This window comes from Aulonocara sp. 'chitande type north' Nkhata Bay, linkage group LG8 (genome assembly GCF_057382095.1).
Source record: "Aulonocara sp. 'chitande type north' Nkhata Bay isolate Kocher_YH1m ecotype deep benthic linkage group LG8, A_spYH_male_GT1.1, whole genome shotgun sequence".
NCBI lineage: Eukaryota > Metazoa > Chordata > Actinopteri > Cichliformes > Cichlidae > Aulonocara > Aulonocara sp. 'chitande type north' Nkhata Bay.
Genome location: NC_141351.1, coordinates 5,709,235 through 5,730,688, shown reverse-complemented (window position 1 = coordinate 5,730,688; position 21,454 = coordinate 5,709,235). Strand labels below are relative to the sequence as shown.

Here is a 21,454-nt window from a genome sequence, read left to right as displayed (position 1 = left end):
ATGGCGCTGTGCATTTTGCCCAAGTATTTCCAGTTTAGTCTTGTCTGTCCAAAGGACACTGTTCCAGACGTCTTGTGGTTTGTTTAGACGCAACTTGGCAAACCTAAGTCGTGCTGCTTTGTTCTGTGTAGAGACAAGAGGCTTAGTTTCTGACCAAACAAGCCATGCTTGTTCAGTTTTTTTCTAATTGGATTACTAAATTGATGCAGGGCATGAGGGATACTATATTAACACACACCTGAATGCTCAAGACCAGCACCTGGCTGCTTCTGACCCTCTTAATTTCTATGGAAGCAGTGAGGTTGTATTAATTTTTTTCCTTCCAGTCCTTTTCACATGACTGTTAGTGTTGTTATTTTCTATAAACTGTTCAGCATAAACTGTTCAGACTACTTCCATCAGGCAGGAGGTTCTGCAGTATCCAGTCCCGAACCAGCAGACTGAGAGACAGCTTTTTCCATCAGGCCATCAGACTGCTGAACACTTCGTAGACACCTCACCGTCACTTACCAGAACTTCAACATTATGCACTCCATACTGTACATAAATGCCACTTGTTTTGCGCAATATCCAACTGCTGACCTCTGTATATCCTTTTTGCATCTGCTGCACCAGTGTACCTGCACATGCAATGTGACAATAAAAGTAGTAAATGACCTTTCCTCAAATCTTAGTCTTTATAGAATTTGTCCCAAATTTAAAGTTGCCAAAGAGGAAAAAATAAGCACAAATGGCTATTATTACTCTACTCTTTTTAATTCTATTTTATTCCTTTAACCAATGGCAACGTGTGTGTAGACTGTGGGATTTATGTACCAAATATGGGTACACTCATTCATAGTGTTAATAAATATAGCTTTCTGCTCACTTCTTGCTCTGTCACAGTGCAGTGTTACAGTAGAAGTTAAAAAGTTGGGTCGGTAGCGCAAACATGCTATATTTGGCCTCTTTAAACTTGTTTACACTTTGAAATCATTTTCAATTTATCACAGTCTGATGCAGTTCTGAGTCACATGCAGAAGCAGGCTAAGAAATTAACTGTCAATTCACAAACACATGATCTGTCATCATAGGAGGAGGGCTCAAGTCTGAATCACGGTTAATCCATGATGCATTTCTGGCCTCCTGGCTCCAAACTGTCAGCAATGTCACTATTGTTTGAATATATCAGAAAGCTTTTATGCAACTCCTGTAGGCAGAATTGAAAAAAATGATCTCCTCACAAATGGACCGTGTTAGCATGAAAATGCCCTTTTTTATATGCGTAAAAGTTTTTAAAAAGTACATTTAAAGGAGCGGAAAGGAGGGAGTCAGAGGAAGGTGAAGAGAGGATCTGAAAAAGATCAAAGGGCAGGCTGGTTGTTTATGTATTTCCAACTGACATGCCCTTGAGGTGAGTGAATATTAGTGGTGTTAATCTTCTCTTGAGATACTGGAGGGCAGGAGGAGCAGGAGAAACTGAAGAGTGCAATGGAGATGTTGGAGGTAAAGGTATGTGTGTCAGGAAGAGGGGACACAGCGATGGAGGTTTATAAATACCCTCACCCTTTGCCTTTAATCTTAACTGCGAATGTTAGCATATCCTGGCAACTAGCTTCAGAGCCAGCTGAGGCATAAGGAGACTAAGGTGCCGCTTGGGGGCCTTATACCAGGAGGGGCCTCCAAGAGCACACGAGACAGGTGACAAATACATGTTTTGTGCTTGTGATATATCAGTAGTTATCATAGAAGAGAGAGCAAGTTATTTAGATAAATGCGTTAACAGACTTAGTCAGCCACTATAAAGGTTGTGCTACATGCATAAGTAACAAATGAACAAGCATGTACAACAAGCATATAACGGCCCTAAAATAAATACGGCCCTGTCCCAACTTCTTTGAGAACTGTTGCTGTCATTAAATTCTAAAATGTGCTAATATTTATCTTAAAATGACATATTTTCTCAGTTTAAAAATTGTAATGTTTGATGTCTTCTACTATGAATAAATGTGGTCTCTGTTTTGCCTTCAGAACAGCCTGAATTCTTTATGTCATAGATTCAACAAGGTGCTGAAAACATTGTTCAGAGGTTTTGGTCTGGTGATAGTACCACCATACAGTTCATGTTCCACTGCATCCCTAATCTGGTGGCTATGGAGGCCATTTGTGAGCTTACTGTCATGTTCAAGAGACCATTTGAAATGACTTGAGCTTTGTGACATCATGTGTTATCCTATTGGAAGCAGCCATGAGAAGATGGACACTCTGCGGTCATTAAGGGATGGAGTAGTCAGCAACAATACTCGGATAGGCTTTCATGTTTTAATGATGCGAAGATTAAGCACCATGGTATCACCCACACAATTTGCAGCCAGCAGAAGTTTGAACTGCTGAAATAAGGCAGGATGGATCCATCCTTTGATGTTGTTTCTAAAAAATTCTGACAGTACCATTCAAATGTTGCTGCAGAACGCAATTGCTTTGAAGATGAGGAGCAGGTCTGCAACCATTTGCGGTCTTCAAAGTGACTTTGGTGTCAAAATGGTGATAGAAAAGCAATAAGTCAGAGTCAGTCTGCTATGAGTTTCTGATTAAATGGGGTCAAGTGGGCGATTATGTCCAATTTATTTTTCTGAAAATGGTGCGATTAACTGTGATTAACTTAGATCAGAGAAAAATCACATTCAGTTACTTGCATTCAGAGTCCAGCAATAACTTCACAGATCTGAGGTTCCAACACAGCTAGTGTTGTAGTTGCTGCGGCACGGCAATTTAACTGCAGATGATATAGGAACTCAGCAACCTTGCTTTTATGTAGGAATAGAACAATAATATAACCAGATGGCAGCTAGAATTCAGCTGCAGTTTTGTAATCAGAGATTTGCAGATGTGGAAAAAAGTGAGGTAAGGTGGTGCAACTAAAAAAAAGAGTCTATCATTAAAGCACTGTGTTCTTAGTCTGATATGAAGGAATCTATTGGATGAGAATATCTCATTTTTTAACTGAAAACATTTTGTGCAAGTCTTGGTAACCAGGGATCAGTCCGCCAGGACCTCTGCTCCTGGCCGCCGCCCGGCTCACAATGCAGCCGACCCCTACGGTGCCTCCTGCGGGTGGTGGGCCTGCAGGAAGATGGGCCGATGTCCCTTTTTCGGGCTGTGCCCGGCAAGGCCCCATGGACTGAGGCCCAGCCACCAGACGCTCTGCAAACAGTCTTAGTTGATTAATGTGCCCATTTGTGATACTGAAAACTATTTTGACTCACAGGGAGGTAGTACACTTTAGCTTCAGACTACTTTCAACCTATCTTTTACAAATATAGGCTTCAGATTTTACCTGTTTTGATTTTGTATTTGAGGTCAATATAAAATTTAGACATTATACAGTAAGTTAAGAAACTGTATGTGCGCTATATTGCCAAAGTATTCACTTGTCTGCCTTAACACGCATATGAATTTGAGTGACATTCCATTCGTAATCCATAGGGTTTAATATGATGTATGCACACTCTTTGCAGCTACAACAGCTGCAACTCTTCTGGGAATGTTTCCAGCAAGGTTTAGCAGTGTGTTTATGGGAATTTTTGATCATTCATCCAGAAACACATTTGTACGATGAGAAACTGATGTCGGACGAGAAGGTCTGGCTTGCAGTCTCCGCTCTAATTCATCCCAAAGGTGTTCTGTCTTGGTATGCTGACCCGAGCCTAACTCGTCCAAAATGTCTTTCCTCCTGAAAACCCCACACCGTAATCCCTCCTCCACCATGTCTGCACTGCTCCTGAGTCCAGTAATGGCGTGCTTTACACCACTGCATCCAATACTTGGCATTGCACTTGGTGACGTAAGTTGCTCGGCCACAAAAACCTCTTCCATGAAGCTCTCAACAAACTGTTCTTGAGCTTGGCCACATGAAGTTTGGAGGACCTTGGCGACTGACTATGAAGAAAGTTGGTGACTTCTGCCCACTATACTCCTCAGCATTCGCTGACACTGCTCTGTGATTTTACATGGCCTGTCACTTTATGACTGAATTGCTGTCATTCCCATTTGCTTCCACTTTATTATAATACCAATAACGATTTACTGTGGAATATTTAGTAGCAAAGAAATGTCATGACTGAATATTATTAGCTGAAATCCTATCATGGTACCATGCTGGAACTCACTGACCTCCTGGGAGCGATCGATTACTTGTTCGTAGAAGCAGTCAGCATGCCTAGGTGATTGATTTTATACACCTGTGCCCATTCAAGTCATTGGAAGACCTGAATTCAATGATTTGCATGGAAGACTTTATATGATTATAAAGTGAATCATGGAATAAAAAGATGTAAAGTACTGTGCAACTTTTTAGTGTACATGCAAGTAAGCTAGCTACACATTTTATGTTGAAATAAAAATAATCATATCTGTATTACCTGCACGCCATATATCATAGAGCTCTGTCCTTAGCAATGACTAGGTCTGTGGGGTCAGATCTTCCTAAAATATTCCTGTACAGTGAGGTTTCTTTGAATCAAATCACACAAAGGCCTTACTGCAATAGCTCATGCTTGTCTGCATGACGTGGTACCATGGGGAAGTAAATCTCCTGTGAAGTCCAGTTTACGTCAATCACTTAGTAACATTTAGATGATTAATGTTACTTAAATGGGATCATGGTGGGGGGCCTCTCTTTAAGATTAAATCTGCTTTCCACGAAGTAAAGGGACCCTTCATCATCTGACAGCTCCTGTACTCTTAACTTGTACTGTAAAGGTTGCAATGTCAGTTGAAATAAGCATCATTTAGCATGTATTTGTGTCAGACTTACCCACAGCTTTGAGGGAGGTGTATTTGTTCAGCCCCACTGCGCTGTGGTTGCTGTGAGGCTGTGGAAGCCCTTGTCCAAATGGTCCATAAGCAGAGTTATTCAGCTGGTACTGTTCTGGTAAGAGATAGACAAAGAGTCAGTTGTAAGTACATGCATGCTTTACCTTTAAAAACAGTCTCACAACATATTCCTGTCTCGTTCGGACAACTGTAACTTCAGCTTTTTAGTGTTTTAAATTGATTGTAACTGTGGTGCAGTTACCAAATGCAGGCACTAAATACATTTACGAGTTATGGCTTTGGGCCATGTGACTTTTTTTTAACTGTGAAGTACAAATTTGCCGGGAGCAAGAATGGCCAACGCATCCTTACAACTTGAAGCACTGCCAGTGCAAAGTGCCTGTACTGTAGCACAGTACATGCGGCAACTTCTTTATTATTTCCCCACAGATTTGTTTAATAGTAATATAAAGTGAAATAATAAAGGTCTGCGTGTGTTGCCTGAAGGTTTTTACAGTTTCAGTTCAGATTATACTAATATTTCTAAACCAACATAATGAATTGTGGCTATAGGGACGCTCTGTGGTCTGCCGCAGTATATACCTTTGCCTCACCAGAGGCAATATTGCATAAAAGACACTGTACAGACCCACTGCATGTTCATCCAGTAAGCACTTCATTAAAGATGTTACACCATAAATGTACATTCAGAACACAGAAAGCTACATAATTGTGAAAAATGAAATAAAATCCATAAAATTTAATTTGTTGATTTGTGAATTTAAAACCTCATCAGATGCCAAAACAGCATTTTCAAGCTCTGGAAAGTTACTGTATTTTAAAATCTTTGATCATGAGAGTTGCAGGGTAGAAAGGAGAAATAGCTCTTTGTGTACACTGCAAAGGAATCTGTCTTTGGATGAACTCATTTGATTGACCAACGGAGGGCCTCGCTGGATGATACTGCAGCCTAAGGGTTATGACACACCCAGCCAAAGCAACAGGCCACAGCATGCTGCTGGGCTGTCATTAATCGCTGATGAATGTAACTTCATAATGGAGAGATTTCGCTCATTTAGAGGAGTTTATTATTGTTTTAGCCTCCAGCTTTTCTCACTTTTAACACATGCAATAGATTTCCAAGTAATTGCTTTTTTCCTTGTTATAAAAAGCATTTTTCCTTATCCATTGTTGTATTTAATGTTAGATATCCATGCATCCATCCATCCACGCATCCATCCATCCATTTTTTTGGTTCTATGTTATGGGGCAACAGTCTAAGCAGCAATGTCCAGACCAGCATCTCCCTACGCCTCTTCCTCCACCATTTCCATGGTGTTCCTAAGCCAGCGGTCCCCAACCTTTTTTGCGCCACGGACCGGTTTATGTCCGACAATATTTTAAAGGACCGGCCTTTAAGGTGTCGCAGATAAATACAACAAAATAAAACCAGTACCAGTACCCTCCCAAAAAAAGATTTATTCATAACGCACAGGAAACCGAGTTAACGATTAAAAAATAACGATAAAAAGCGATTAAAAACCCTGAAAACCATAAAAGAGTGGTCTAATATTTATGCCACAAGCTTCTTTCTTTTTTTTTTTTTTTTACCAAAAGCAGCTGGTCAAGGTGTAACTTCTTAAGGGACATTTAATCAAATGTTAGGGTATGTATATATTTGAGTCTGCGTGTATACTTTGGACCCAGAATCCAAAATAAATTTAAAACTTATTGAGCTTTATATTTAAGATGTACCAGCCTGGAAAAAGAACAGTTTAAAAAAATCACCAAAATGATAAGTGATTTATTCTCATGATGAGTGTATGTAAACTTCAGAGGAGAACTGTAAGTGCAGGATTAACATGAGTTTAAAAAACAAACAAAAAAATATGCCCTTTTACTTTGAGACTGGTAACTTTGGGTGAAACAGTTCCATCCCTGACAGGCAGTCGGTCCAAAGCTAAATGAACCGAGGTTAATGAACAATGGAACAAACTAGGAGTAAAAGAGTAAATCCCTGGCTATTAGCAATAATGAAGTCCACTGATGCAGCCAGTGCACTTGATGTGAGCCCCAGGGATGGATGGATACACACGAATGTTCACTCTGACACACACATACCTAAACATCCTTCATGAGGTCATCTGAAAGAGAAAGACAAAATTGGTGGAATATAGTGCTTGTATAGTGTCACAGTGTTGGAAGCAGAAAACATGTGAGAGAGGTACAGATGTGTACACTGTATACCTTTTAAATGTTATTCACTAGTGAGAGAGACAGAGAGTATTACAGAAAATGGTAGGATGTACTAGTCGAATAAATTAGAACATTTTTCAGAAACAGCGGGATGGAGAAATGTCAAGAGTTAGCCATTATGGTAACAACATTAACACAACTCTGAGACTACACACACACACACACACACAAGTAAATAACCTAGTGGTACTGATGTTCCAGCATTTGCCAGATTAGTGGGGGGAAAGTCCTTTTTATGCCATCATCGTCCTTATCATCATTATCAATACCTCCATCTTCCTGTCATGAAGCTATTGGACCAATAAATAACCAAGCGATCACAACACACTGGCTATTAATTCAACACTTGATTAACATTTGGTTGTAAAATGGTTTTGATCAGACAGCCACCCAACCTCCAACGGTGAGCCTATTTATAGGATCCACTAAATGTGTGCAATGCTAGCTTCCTCATTCCAAGTCACTGTGATGGACCTGTGATGTGTTGTACAGATGTGAGACTAGCCAATGATCATCCAGTGAACATTTATCCCAAAAGCAGAAGTATTTCCAGTAAAAGAATGCATCTGGCACAGATAAAATTGCCTTCTGTTGTGTGCTACATGTGAGAACAGGCAACTTTAGACAATGTCTCGACCTGATTCTCCAAACATTGTGCATAGTTCTTGTGTAGAAATGGCTTCTGTTTGCCATGATTTCCAGATATGCTTCCACAGGTTTGATTCATTTCGATCTAAACCTAATGAATCGGTTTAGAGAAGGGAAGTAACATTATTGTGTTACAAATCGATGGTAAATGTGTAAAGAGTCAGATGTGAGACTGTAGTTCCTGGTGTGGCCATGGCTCTGAAACCAAGTCCATCCCCATGCCCAACTTAACAGTAGAAATGAACATGTGTACAGCCTGGCACAATTTTTTTTGTCTTTAAAGCAGTGGCATAGGGTGAGTTTATAGAAAGGCAAGCAGGAACTCATTTGAAACTTCTCAGCTTGCCTGTTTTATGAAAGTAGAGATGTATACCGCTCCATTATCCAGACTTTCCTCACTAACATGCCTAAGAGGTTATTAAAAAACGTTTTCAGACTACGCTCTAATAGCTCTACATCACACATTGCCAAGGTGGTTATTAAAAGAAAATGTGTATGTTAGGATGACGGAGGGCTTGTTTACTTGTTAATGAAAGCTTTATTTCCACACAACACAGCTCGTAAATAATCTCAGTGAAAACAGAGCTTGTCTCTGCAGCTTGTCTTGAATGATAAACATTATAAGTTTAGTCAAGCCTGCTTCCAGAGGCAATAGCCAACGATGGCAAGAAGATGGGAAACTTGTCTCGCAGGCAGTGAGAGAAGCTCATGAGACACATGGCTGTTTGAGATGCAAGGAGAGAGATTACTTCATGTTTGTTTTAATTGATGTCTGTATTTAGATTACACTGGGCAAGCAGTGCTGTTTGCCTTGCTTGCCATAACAGAACAACACTGCTCTAAGAACTGATGCTCTCTTTCACAACAACTCGAGTTGGTGGATTTTTTTTAACTTACCCGCTGGGTTTTGTGAAGGTTTAACTTTAGGGCTGGGGTCACTTTGACACACAATAGTGCCAAGACAGGCAACTGTAGCCAGCAGTGTGTCTCTGTACTGGACTTCTCTACAGTCCACATTTGTAGTATTGGTGCCATTTAATGAAATGATCTGTCAAATAATAAGCCTGCTGTGTGGTAGCACATCCAAGATGTCTTAAATAAAGATTATTGTTTTGTTATTTAGCATGAACTACTACCTCTGCTTCTACAGAGCAGCACCTCAGTTCTACTTACCCTGTTAATTCCTATTGGTTTAAGGGGTTTACTTATTTCTACACAGGACTACATAGAACCTTGTGAAAATAGTCTTTTACACATGACTTTAGAGGCATTATGTTAACTGTTGTCTGTATTTTTGCTTACAGAGATTTGCAATTTGGAACATTTTAGAACCCAAAAAACCTAGAGGGCAAAAAAACATAGCGTTGGTGGCAAATGTTTGTTAGATTTTTCCCAACCTATTGGAGATTTAGATTTGAGGGGTTTCAGCTAATCTTTTTTTAAAAAAAAAACCTTTGGAGCATTTGAGAGTAACTTCAGTAAACTGTGCTGAGGAGAACAGCACATTGATTTAAATGGTAAAATAACTGGTGCTGGTAATTGGCCATCATTTTAGGTTCAGATGACGTCTCGTCTGATTTAAATAACCGAGACATTGATTATTAATAACACAGACTTTTTCTGATTTGCAGCTTTTTATGATGAAAAGGACGATATGTTTTTCTCGCAACATGAAAAATACTAGGTTATCAATAAATTAACAAGCAAGGGCTCATAGTTTGCCAGATATCTTCACTTTCCAGAGTGTCTAGCTATTTAGCAGAGTTTTAGAAGGCTAATGATGCAGCAACAGGAGCTTCAAATTCATTTTCAGGTCACAAACTTAAAAGCAGTTAGAGTTTTCAAGAAGTTTAAGTGCTTTTTAATGCAAAGGGATTCACACTTCTTCAGTTTCTCTCACTCTCCCTCCCTCAATAACTTCCACACACACATTCACACGCACCAATCATCTTCCTGCTGTTTGCACCAGCCTGCAATTGTGAGTGCTCGAGACCATGAAACATTGTTTCTGTGCATTGAGCGTGTTTGTGCATCTCTGAGTGTGCGTTGGCATGATACAAATGATACATAAAAGGAGTCTTATGTGCCGTGGGGAAAGAGATAAAGGAGAGAGTGCACTGCATGGCGTCTCTCATCTCCAAGATAACACAGGAGCATCTTTGTGTGTCCGTGAACAACAAAACTGCAGTGGCAAGAATAAGGAGACATAAGTGCTGGGAATAAAGCGAGTAAGGAGGGTGGGTACAATGTCTAATAACGGTACGATCCAACGTGAAAGTCCGTGTGCATCATCACTGAGTGTAGTAGAGGCAGTGTGAACAAACACAACCTTCTCCCACATCCACTTACTTTATAACCCTCGCTCTGTGCGACTGGCTGAGTCAGGCGTACACGTGCCTTTTGTGAGAATAATAAACATGACAAAAACACGGGAGTACAGATTCGTACTAAGATCATTAAGTAGTTTGCCTCTAATTGACCCCAGGGAAGAGTTGAGAGGGCAGGAAAACATTTTGGATGACACAAGCACTCAGAGTCACTCTTCTGACAGCTGGGGTAACAGGGAAAAAAGAGATGTGGGAGGAGAAGAGGTGAAATTTGTGTTTGGAGTGATTTGTTACTGGGTCACCCTACTTCTGCAGTCGACTTTGATAAATAGGTCATCGCTTTTTGCTTCAAGCTTTCTATCTGCAATGACTCATATTTGTTAGAGACCAAATATTTGCCTCCTGTCTCCAGTTAACATCACGGATGGTTCATGTACATCTCAAAGTATGTGACTTTAAAGGCTTGTGACTTCTTGACGTTTCTAACCTATAAAGTCAGAGTGAAGCAGGATTCAGAGCTTCTGTAGTGTGACATATTTCCAGATGAAATGTAACGTGGGCGCATGGATTTAAACACAGGTCTGACGACAAAAGCTAACACATACTGGTTACGCTGCCAGAACCACATTTAAAAATATTTATATATTAAAATATGCTTGCTGAAAGTTATTGGTTTGCTTGCTACCCAAGAGCTTAATGGCCAAGTGCACTTTTACCACAATCAGAATCAGCTTGATTGGCAAAGTATGTGGACACACGTATGGAATTGGGCTCCGGACATCTTTGCAATGGTGCAAAGAAGTTGGAATAAATGATGGAGTCAGTAAACGATGGATAAGATATTTTAGAGACAATGGACAGATGGCAACAGCCAGGATAACAAACTTAAGGCTTTTTATGTGGGAATCCAAAATTCAATGACTGACATCAGGGTGGTAATATGTGACTCTTACATCAGTGGTCCCCAACCCGGCCACAGACCGGTACCGGTCCATGAGTCGTTTGGTAACGGGCCACGAGATTTGAGACTCGGGTGTTAAATTCATGGTTTTTATCGGTTTTTAGCGTTATTTTTTTAAATCGTTTTTATCGTTAAATCGGTTACCCTGGGTCTTTTCCTGTGTGTTATGAATAAATCTTCTTTTTTTTTGGTACTGGTGGTGGTTTTATTTTGTTGTATTTATCCGTAACACCTCAAAGGCCGGTCCATGAAAATATTGTCGGACATAAACCTGTCTATGGGGGAAAAAGGCTGGGGACCGCTGTTTTAGATAGAATCTGTGGCTTGTGTACTACAGCAACAGGCTGTAAAGAAGAAGGAGCACAAAACCACAGATCTGCAGAACATCTCGTTATGGTGCTCAGTGGAACCAAGTGGATACTTCAAACTTTTTTAACAGCGTCCTATAGGCCAGGTCCAACAGCAGCAACAATCCCAAAGGTATTTTCTGCCTGGTATAGGTTACACAGCAAAAGAGTGCTGTGTAACCTATATTTAGATTAGTTTTCATGTTACCTAATAAGCTATAGTTTAGGATCTATCTGCACTCTCGCATAAAAGGATAAAGTCCACAATCTTTTTTAAGTGAATGTCAGCACAAGAGAAAATGGCAGCAGTCCTCTCAACAACCCTGCAATTAGTTCAAATGTGTTCAATTACTCTGTGTGTAATGAGTTTTACTTTTTTCCAAAGCCACCTCTGCTTTCTTGTCTACAGTGGAAAAACCAATAATGTTCATCTGTTTCCTACCCCAGCAATCTATGCAGTGCTCCACTTTGTCCTGTGGCTCAATAACGGAACAGTTTGGATGGTGAATACATGTACATACATTGTCTGTCAGTTTAGATTCAGTACAAATAGCCTGAAAAGTAAAAAAATAAAAAAATAAAAAAATAAATCCTTGAAACAGATGCAGATGAAGAGCTCAGAAACGAGCGAAGAGCAAATGAATATCTGGGACAGAGGGAGGTGATTCATGGTGCACTGACCCTTAAATGTCATGCTGTGAGTTGCTTAAAACCATTTCATAACCAAATATATATATACATACATATATATACACACACACACACACACACACACACACACACACACACACACACACACACACACACACACACACACACACACACACACACACACATATATATATAGTAGATGGTAGACAAGGCAGTCTTAAGGTTTGGATGTTTGTTTTCTGGTTATTGATCAGTAACAGCCACTGGACATTTTCTCCCTGTGGGAAAAAATGACTACTATGTACATAAATATGAAACACACTCCTCACTCACACCTTGCCAGAGGTGGAATGGGGCACTGTCTTACAGAAGTTTCACACCTTGGCCCAGGCGATAGTAACCACCTGCACTTTTTGTCACAACTTGGCTAATGTGAAGACTCAAATGATTAATAGTAGGTCAATGACTTTCAGGATCGCCTGCAAGGGGGCAGTTGCCACTTGAGGATAAATGCCTACTTAAGACTCTCCATCAGTTGTTTTACAACTGACAAAGACTCTTGAATGGAGACTAGAAATTTTTCATGAACGTAAAGAAGTCCAGTTGCCTTCTTTTCAAGCACATGAGACAACAAAGAACCCCACACCTGGACAGTATGGGCCCCTGAAATGCCCTCTGACTGTCTAATTGAAGTAAAATAAAGAGCAACAAAATCTGAACACAAGAGGTCTGAACACCTTGGAGATCCACATTATATTTCTAAAAGTATTCATTCATCTGCCTTCACACTTATATGAACTCGACTGACATCCCATTATTAATCAATAGGATTTAATATTATGTTGGTTCACCCTTTGCAGCTTTAACAGCTTCAACTCTTTCAAGGTGGCTTTCCACAAAGGTTAGTGATGTTTAGGAGTGTGTGTGGGAGTTTGGGGCCATTCTTCCACAAGCACATTTGTAAAGTGAGACACTGATGTTGGATGAGAAGGCCACTCTTATTCACCTGCCTTTATAGACCGTGCTTTGTAGACCGGTAGTCATGTTGGAACCGTTCCCCCAGCAACCAGCAAACCCAGACTCATCTATTGGACTTCTAGACAGAGAAGCGTGATTTAGTAGTGATGAAATTTCACCAGTGGACTGGCACAAGTTTCATCCTATCGCTTTACCATGATCCATTCTTTCACAAATATTTTCACATGCAGTCTGCATGGTGCTTGAGTTTATCCACCTTTGACCATGGAAGTGACTGGAGCACCTGAATTCAATGACTGGGATAGTTGAGTGACTACTTTTATCAATACAGATGTTTTTTGTACAAAATCAACGGAATAATGAACAACTTTTTGTCTATCTTCCCCTTTCTTTAAATCTAAATTAATTTGCATTTTCACTTTTACCCTGTTTCTGTCCACACTGTCCAATTCTTATACTTCCATTAACTCACTGAAAATATAAAAACCCAACATCCATTGAGCTGCACTCAGACAAACTTGACTAGCAAACCGGACACAAAGTTGATATATTGATACAGCATTATGTAAAATAATTTTAGGTGGACTATTCTCTTTGTTTTCGGTCCTGCATCATAGAAGTGGGTGTTGGGTTGATGGTCGGGCCATGCTAATGGGCATTTCGAGTTCCTGAGGGGGTAAAGAGTGGGCCTAGAACTTGTTAAAACATAACCATTCTTTTTTGTTCCCTACATGTTAAAACTAAAATGTGAGATGTGGGTGTGCTGGATTTGGAGTTGTTTAAAAAAGCTGTACTGAGTCATACTTTTAGCAATGTAATTTGCAGATGACACAACTCTGCTGGGGCTCATCCCTGGGGGGGGGGGGGGGGGGGGGGGGGGGGGGGTGAGTCTTCCTACAGGGATGAAGTAGAGCGACTGACAGCATGGTGCACAGACTACCTGATCAGACCAATGAGCTCACTGTGGATTTCAGGAACATGGCAGAGCAGGCAAAGAAGACCCAGCAGAGACTCTATTTCCTGAGTGTCATCAGGAAAAATAACATCTCTCAAAAACTGTGGGTGTCCTTCTACCAATACTCTATTGAGAGCATCCTTTACTACTGCTTCTGTGTGTGGTTTTCAGCTCCACAGCAGCACAGAGAAAAACACTCCAGTGAATCATTAAGACTGCCCAGGAAACCATCGACTGTCCTCTACCCTCTCTTGAAGAACTGTACAGGTCCCACTGCCGTAGGAAAGCCAAGAACATTAAAAAATGTACTTGGCTGAACAGGAGTCATAACAGGAGCATTAAAGCAAGTAGCCATCAGGGCATTAGACACCACCTTGCACCGTGTGTAAAAGACGTGCAATATTGGCACACATGTGATGGTGTTCCCATGCAATTGTGTTACCGCCTCCGTAAGGAAGGCACCTAATCTCCCTATATTTCATGTATTTATAATGACAATAAAGATATAGAATGTAACAGCATTCAATGACAAATATATTTTGTTCTTAAGTATATTCTCAAACAATAGGGGGGTTAACCTGTAAATTCTGTTTATGATGAATGTTCTCTGCTTGACTTTGACTCTTCACATGATTATATTATCATCTGTGCTTTTCTTTAGTAATCTTACTTGCAGTTACTGTTTGTATAAAACTAGAAGTTTTCTTACTGCTGTCTTCCTTGTTTTCCTGTCAGTTTATCTTCATCGTCTCCTGTGTTTTACTTGGCTGCATCGTTATCCTAACTGGCTTCACCTGTGCTTCATTCCTCAGCTGTGTCTAATGCCCTTGTCCTTTGTCAGAGCATCTATTTCCCTCTTGGTGTTTTCCTATTTTGGATTCTTTTTTTTTCTTTGCTTGTGGACCTTTGGACTCTGTGGATTTTTTTATCAGCTGTAATAAAACGCTTCTAGTTCATCTACCTGTCTCAGAATCCTGCATTTTGCACTTACGCCCTAATCCAACAAAGTTTATAAAAACCTCCCTGGTTACTTTCACTTTCAAAATACTAAATGTCAACGGTGAAAATGCTCAACTCAAGGCTTCATAGCAGACGTTCAGAAAGAGAGAGAGAAAAGTCACACTGCAACAATCGTCCTCTTAGATTTAGTTCCAGCCAGCATATTTGTTGCCCTTTTCAAGTGCATATGATCAATGACTGGATTAAAGTGTCTGCCACATACTGCATGTGGCATCATGTCATTAGCGGGGTGTGAAATTCCACACAGTGAGAAATGCGAGATAGAAGCTGCAGGGTCTCTCATACGAGACGCCCTCTCCCACCCTTCCACACCATCAGATGCAGAGTACACACCATCACATCGCTAATCAATGTACGTGCACCATCAGTTACTGGTATGCACAAACCGAAACAATCCAAGCACACAAGAGGTGGTTTGCTCTGAGTAAAACATGGTTAAAATAGGTGTTTAAATTCCACGTTGCTGTATCTGCTGATGGAAATGTAGGAAAAAGGCACATGCTGCCTTCAGGGTTCAGGCCTGCTTCATGTTATGAATATAACATGAAGTTCAAAGCAACTGGGTTGTTGAACAAGAGGTTTCCAGGTTCAAACCAATGACTGTAGAAAACTACTACTTTTCTGCAGTCATTGGTTCAAACCAGCTGGCTTGTTGGGGCTTTTCTGTGTAGTCTCCATGTTTTCCTTGAACATGCCTGTGATATCTCCTCACACAGTCCAAACGTGCTTTTTGGGTTAACTGGTGATTCTAAATTATTCATGGGATTTAGTGTGAATTGTTGTCTGTCTCTCTGTGATAGGCCTGCAATAGATTGACAAGCGGTCCAGAGTATACGCTGCCTCTCACCCTATGACACTAGAGACAGACTTCAGAGAGAATGAAACTAGTTATCAATTCAATAAGTTAACGCAGGATATTTCCTGTACGTTCACATGACACGTGAGACTTTGCTATTAGAAAAATCTGAAGTGATTAAACACAAAATAGAGATGAAAAACAACACAGCTGCTGCAAGCAAATCAGTGGCATGAGTGTGTGTGAGAGGAAAAACATTGTACAGGAGTCTAGCATTAAAATACTCACTCATAAGTTACCATGGCAATATGCTCCGTAACAAGTGAACTATCTTCATAGTACAGGAAACTCAGGCTTAACCCTGAAATTACCAGGGTAAGATGAAATCTTGCTTCATAGTACAGGGACAGTACTGTTAGTTGGTGAGCCTATAGTCTTGCAGTCTTTGACAGCAGTAAACTAATCTTTTACTGCATTACCTTTTACATGTGCACGTGTGTTTACATGTGTTTTTGTATGTGCACAATCTTTCTTTGCACTTACCACTCCTGCTGCGCAGCATCCTGGCTGAGACGCCGTTGACTCTCCCTGCACTGGGCGGACTGGCCGTGGCATTTTCCACCGAGCTCACCTCATTCCCCTGCTGTTTCAGCAGGTCTGTCAGCGTCCTGGAGACCAAGACACACACACACACACACACACACACACACACACACACACACACACACACACACACACACACACACACACACACACACACACACACAGAGGTTAAAAACGGTGCTCAACTTATTTTATTTGATAAACCAAGTTAGAGTACAATAGATATTAAATGTATGTGACTTCTTTTTGTGATATTTTATTAATGAAATGCTTATTTTTCTTTTAAATTTGACTCCTCATCCAGTCAATTACCCTGATGAAATCATAACAGAATTCTCAATAAAATATATTGATTACAAAAATTGGGGACTTGTGTTTCATTATGATTTTTTTTTTTTTGTTTGTTTTTTCCACAGGAAACAAAGACAAGCAATACTGTAAGAAAATTTAAGTACTGCGTAAGTAATTTAAAGGAAAGTTTAAGTAATTGTGGGTCATGCATAAATAAATGTGTGTATTGCACAACTTCATGTATTTTACCGAAAAGAATAATGATATTGTAAGTGGTGCCTAAATTATGGAATAAGCAAAGGAGACACAAATTATACTATGAGTAATTGTAAGCATTGTGTAATTTCATGGTAATATTTAATGTGCGAAGTGAGTGGAAAAATATTTTGAAATATAATATAATAATGTTTTTCTGCTAAATGACCATGCAATGGTACACCACCTTAAAATTACATATGCAGTATTTATAGGTAAATATAATTTCATGGTAATTTAATTTAAAATACACTGAAATTCCATTTAATTACAGAGGAATTACACACTTGGTTGTGGGCTGTATTATGACCAACAAACAATTTGAACCAAGCCACAAACATAGTGTTAAGTACATGTGTGCACAAATGACCATGGAAAAAACATTTTTACCACTTTGTGTCAGGTCTCTCTGCATGTACATTATAAAGCAAAAGATTTGTGTCAGATTGGAAGACATTAGATGCCGCTGCCTGTATTCTGACAAAGTTAACTGTTTGCATCTTGTTACATTTACTGTAGGAAATATGCTTATATAATTGAGCCTGAGCAACATATTTTTATTTTCAGGCTAAATCTCAGCCAGCTGTATTGACTGGCGGCCTTTTTGCTGCTTGTCGTGTTTGCAATATGTTCACATTGAGACTTGGCTCTAGAAGAGCTTGAGTGCAAGAAATGCTTCCAAACAAGTGTGAGTGCAAGTGTTCATGTGCACACACACACACACACACACGCACACACACACATTTTCATATCTTAGTGAGGACATCTAATTGACATAAAGGCCTTCAAACTCGTGGGGACAGGCATTTTGTCCCTATGAGTGACTGTTTGTCTCCAAAAGTAAAGTGTCGTGCCAATTTTCTGTCCTCAGAAAGATGTCTAAACATGTACACTTTACACATACACACACACTTTACACACAGATGTATGTTTATGCACAGTTTGGGGGACTTACCCTTCATCCAACACATATCTGCTGCCTGTGTATTTCCCCCAAAAAACACTATTGACTCAAAACACTTGCAGTTAAGCTTTACAAAAGGAAGTCCACAGCACCACTCATACACACACATACACACAAATGCACAGGTATACAAGACACTGTCACGGCGAGTGAGAAGAGCCGTGTGGAAAAGGAAAAGGAGGATCCAAACGCAGGCAGTCGTGAAGGCGTGAAGGTGATTTATTGAACACAAAAAATAGAGAGGCAAACGGCAAAACGGAGAACTAAACTATACTGGGACAACTAAACTACTGAGCACGAACAAGAACGAAGGAAGACGATGGTACATGATGATGGCGGCAGGGAACACACGGATGAAACTGGGTCAAACTGACCCAGAACCGTGACAGACACAGTGCTGCGAGGCTGCCGGACACTGGCGCCACCGGGCCCTCTGACCACCACCAGGCAACGGGTGAAGCGTCTTGCCCAAGGACACAACGACCAAGACTGTCCAAGCTGGGGCTTGAACTGGCAACCTTCTGATTACAAGGCGAACTCCCAACTCTTGAGCCACGATCGCCCAAATAGTGCATGTTTGCTTGTCTTTGTGACCCACATTTGACTCCCAGCACTCGAAATGGTGCTGAATGATAAAGCCACTACAAAATATATATGGATGAAACACGTGGACAATGATTTAACAATAATTTCACTGAATGACTGGAACTACAGTACTGTGCAAAAGTCTTGAGTCACCCCTTATTTCTTTATAATTGGCTTCCAAGAAGCCAGACCTTCCTGTTGTTTTGAAAGAGGTCTTAAGCAATAGTTCTCCAGGCTTCCTGAAATGCTTTTCCAATTTCATTTTCAGTCCAGACCTGTACACGACCATTTTCAGATGGACTTTTTTCTCTTTGTTTGCATTTTTCATCCCTTTTTTAAAAGAATTTTGTATCAGCAAGTGGATTCTCAGAGCTGAAAACTTGGGATGTGCAGTGTGTCTTAAATAGTTTGAGAACATTGGACAATGAGGACAAAACAAATGGCAGGCCTTAAAAAAACTGTCACCTGAGAGCTACAACAATGAGCATCTACAGCCATCTGTAAAACATGGTGGAGGCTGTGTCATGGTTTGGGGCTGAATTTCAGCCAGTGGTGATGAGGATCCTGTCAAAGCTGATGTTGATCCACCTTCCACAACTACCCAAAAGCATATGATTGGTTTCATTTTAGCATGATAATGATTCCAGACAGTATATGGAATATACCAGTGTTGTGTCTACTTAGCAAAGAACCAATTTTAGATTATATTTTGGCTGTGTTGAAGAATAAAGGTGATCATACCACGCTGTAAAACGCTCGACCTATTTCCTTCAGTTCTTCATAGTGAAATATAAAGATATGAGGGGTGATCCATGGCTTTTGCACAGTACTGTAAATGCTTGCACTGGAATCCAGACACGACTCATCTTCAGTTCTTCATGCTGAGTCTAATTCACTTATATAAAAGTAAGCCAATGGTTAAGACTAAACACACTAGTTCCAACATTAATAAGACCCTTTCTCATTAATGAGTCTTCCATTCTTGGTTTCTCACTCTGAACTCATTCAACATTTCTCAACATTTGACACACGAGGAAAAAAACCCAAACGTCTTGAATCATTTTCTCTCATCTTCTTTCATTTCTTTAGTCTGTTTTTCTTTGAGTCTCGTTCTTTCTCTCTCACCCCCCTCCTTTCCTAAACTCAGTTCTAAATCTGACTCTTTGTCTTTTCCCTCCACTTCAAACCATACTGTTTGTCTTCCTCCCTCACCCTCTCTCTGCTCCTCATCCCTTCTGTGACTCACCACCACACAGTGCCTCGGGCCTCTGCGCACGCTTCTCTTGGCTCGCTGCTCAAACAACTTGCTGATTTGGACTTTTAATCTGCAACAAAAACTGCACCTGTCTTCAGGCGGTGTGGTGTTTATGGAGCGTTGGCTGAGCTTCATGAGAGTTTCTGTGGGTGCCTTTAAATAATGAAGACGTCTTTGTCGCTGGTTAAGAGGTTAATACTGGAGTGTGGGCTAGATTGACAAGAAAAGTCTGTAGTATCTGCAAAAACAACCCAGATGTGAACATTAAGAGGAACACATTCATTAATGAACCAGAATCAGTTGAAGTCCAGCTAGTGACTACTCTTGGACTTCATGTTTGTTTATTGGTTTACAACGGGAGTGTCAAATTCATTTTACATCCCGGGCCACATACAGCCCACTGAAACCAGGCCAGACCAGTGAAACTCCCCTTTCTACCAGTGTAAAGAAGTTACATATTTAGCTGTTTTTCTACACGATAAAGAAAAAGCTCCTGTGACAAAGACATAAATCTGTCAGCACGACTCTTTCGACTTAAATCTTAAGAAATAAATGTGTAAAATTATAATTACAAAAACAGTTACAGAGGTTCTATTAGGGACGTAGCTAAGCATTTTGGAATTTTGGCATAATTTGTGAAAGTTGAAATTTCTTCGGTATTGAATAGCAGAAACTACGCTTTCTTGTCAGAGGTAATTTTTTTTGGCGGGGAGAACCAGCGGCTGACAACACTGTAAACAACGGTAGATTGTTGCGTCATAAGCAAGCGAATAACCCAAAAATAAAGATTTTTGATGGAAAACTGGTCTCAAAGCTCACTGATGAGAGAACTGTGCAGGAAGTGGGATTTGAATGGAATTCATTACAATGTTATTCAAACATGATGCGTAGTTTTGTCTTCTTTTGCTTTTGGTTCAGTGAATTTTGGTCGGAGAGTGACGAAACCTGCAGTTTCGGAATCCATGAGATGTCTACTTTCAGCACTTGCATGTCCATGTACGTGCTGTCGGGTGAACAGTGTTTTGAGTTTACATCTTTTCATAGAATCTGGCCCTCTGACCACCACCAGTAGGCAACGGGTGAAGTGTCTTGCCCATGGACACAACGACCGAGACTGTCGGAGCCGGGGCTCGAACCGGCAACCTTCCGATTGAGCCACGATCGCCCCACTTTAGCCATTGTTCCAGAGGTTTTGTAGTTTGTATTTTGCAGGATCTGACCTTAGGTTAAACTTTCTGATCTGTTCCCTCCTGGGAAGATTGGCAACCACCTTTGTTACACTACTTTTTGTATTTACCCAACAAACTCACATCTAGAAAGCTAATAAAAAAAACATGCAAAAGTATCCAGACTCCCAATGTAAATGCCTCTATGATATGAAAGGGCAGGCCAAAGCTCAGAAGAGTAGCTTTTACTTTCACTGGATTGCCCTAAAGTTCCCTCAACAGTGTTCCCTGTGAAAATTATTGTTTCTGCTCTGTACTCTTGGAGAAACCTTATGGAACCTATATGTGTATTATACTTATATATTCTGTAAGCTTCTGCCCTCACTGCGCTTATTATCCTTTGACATATTATATAAAAGTATTGTGCCTGAGATCAGAGAGCTCATCAGTTCTTCCATCCTATCTCATCACATTAGAGCCACAGTGAAATGAGACTTCACTAATGTCCTGTAACAATCAATTAGTCCTCTCAGGTCACCCAGATTAGAGCGTGCACAGTGAGTCGTTCCAACAAATATTAACAGTAACTCTCGAAATGTGAA

The 21,454-nt window shown here is 40.4% G+C and overlaps 1 protein-coding gene across 2 annotated transcripts in view; it reads right to left on the bottom strand.

Annotated features, from left to right (window-relative positions):
• shisa8b (shisa family member 8b) overlaps nucleotides 1-21,454 on the bottom strand; it is a 39,620-nt gene that overhangs the window by 6,472 nt on the left and 11,694 nt on the right. For both annotated transcript variants that reach the window (XM_086302946.1, XM_086302947.1), the window contains exons 3-4: nucleotides 16,277-16,401; nucleotides 4,796-4,909 (exon numbers count right to left, since the gene is read on the bottom strand). In XM_086302946.1, the coding sequence (XP_086159072.1) occupies nucleotides 4,796-4,909; nucleotides 16,277-16,401 (239 nt within the window). The remainder of the gene's footprint in view (nucleotides 1-4,795; nucleotides 4,910-16,276; nucleotides 16,402-21,454) is intronic.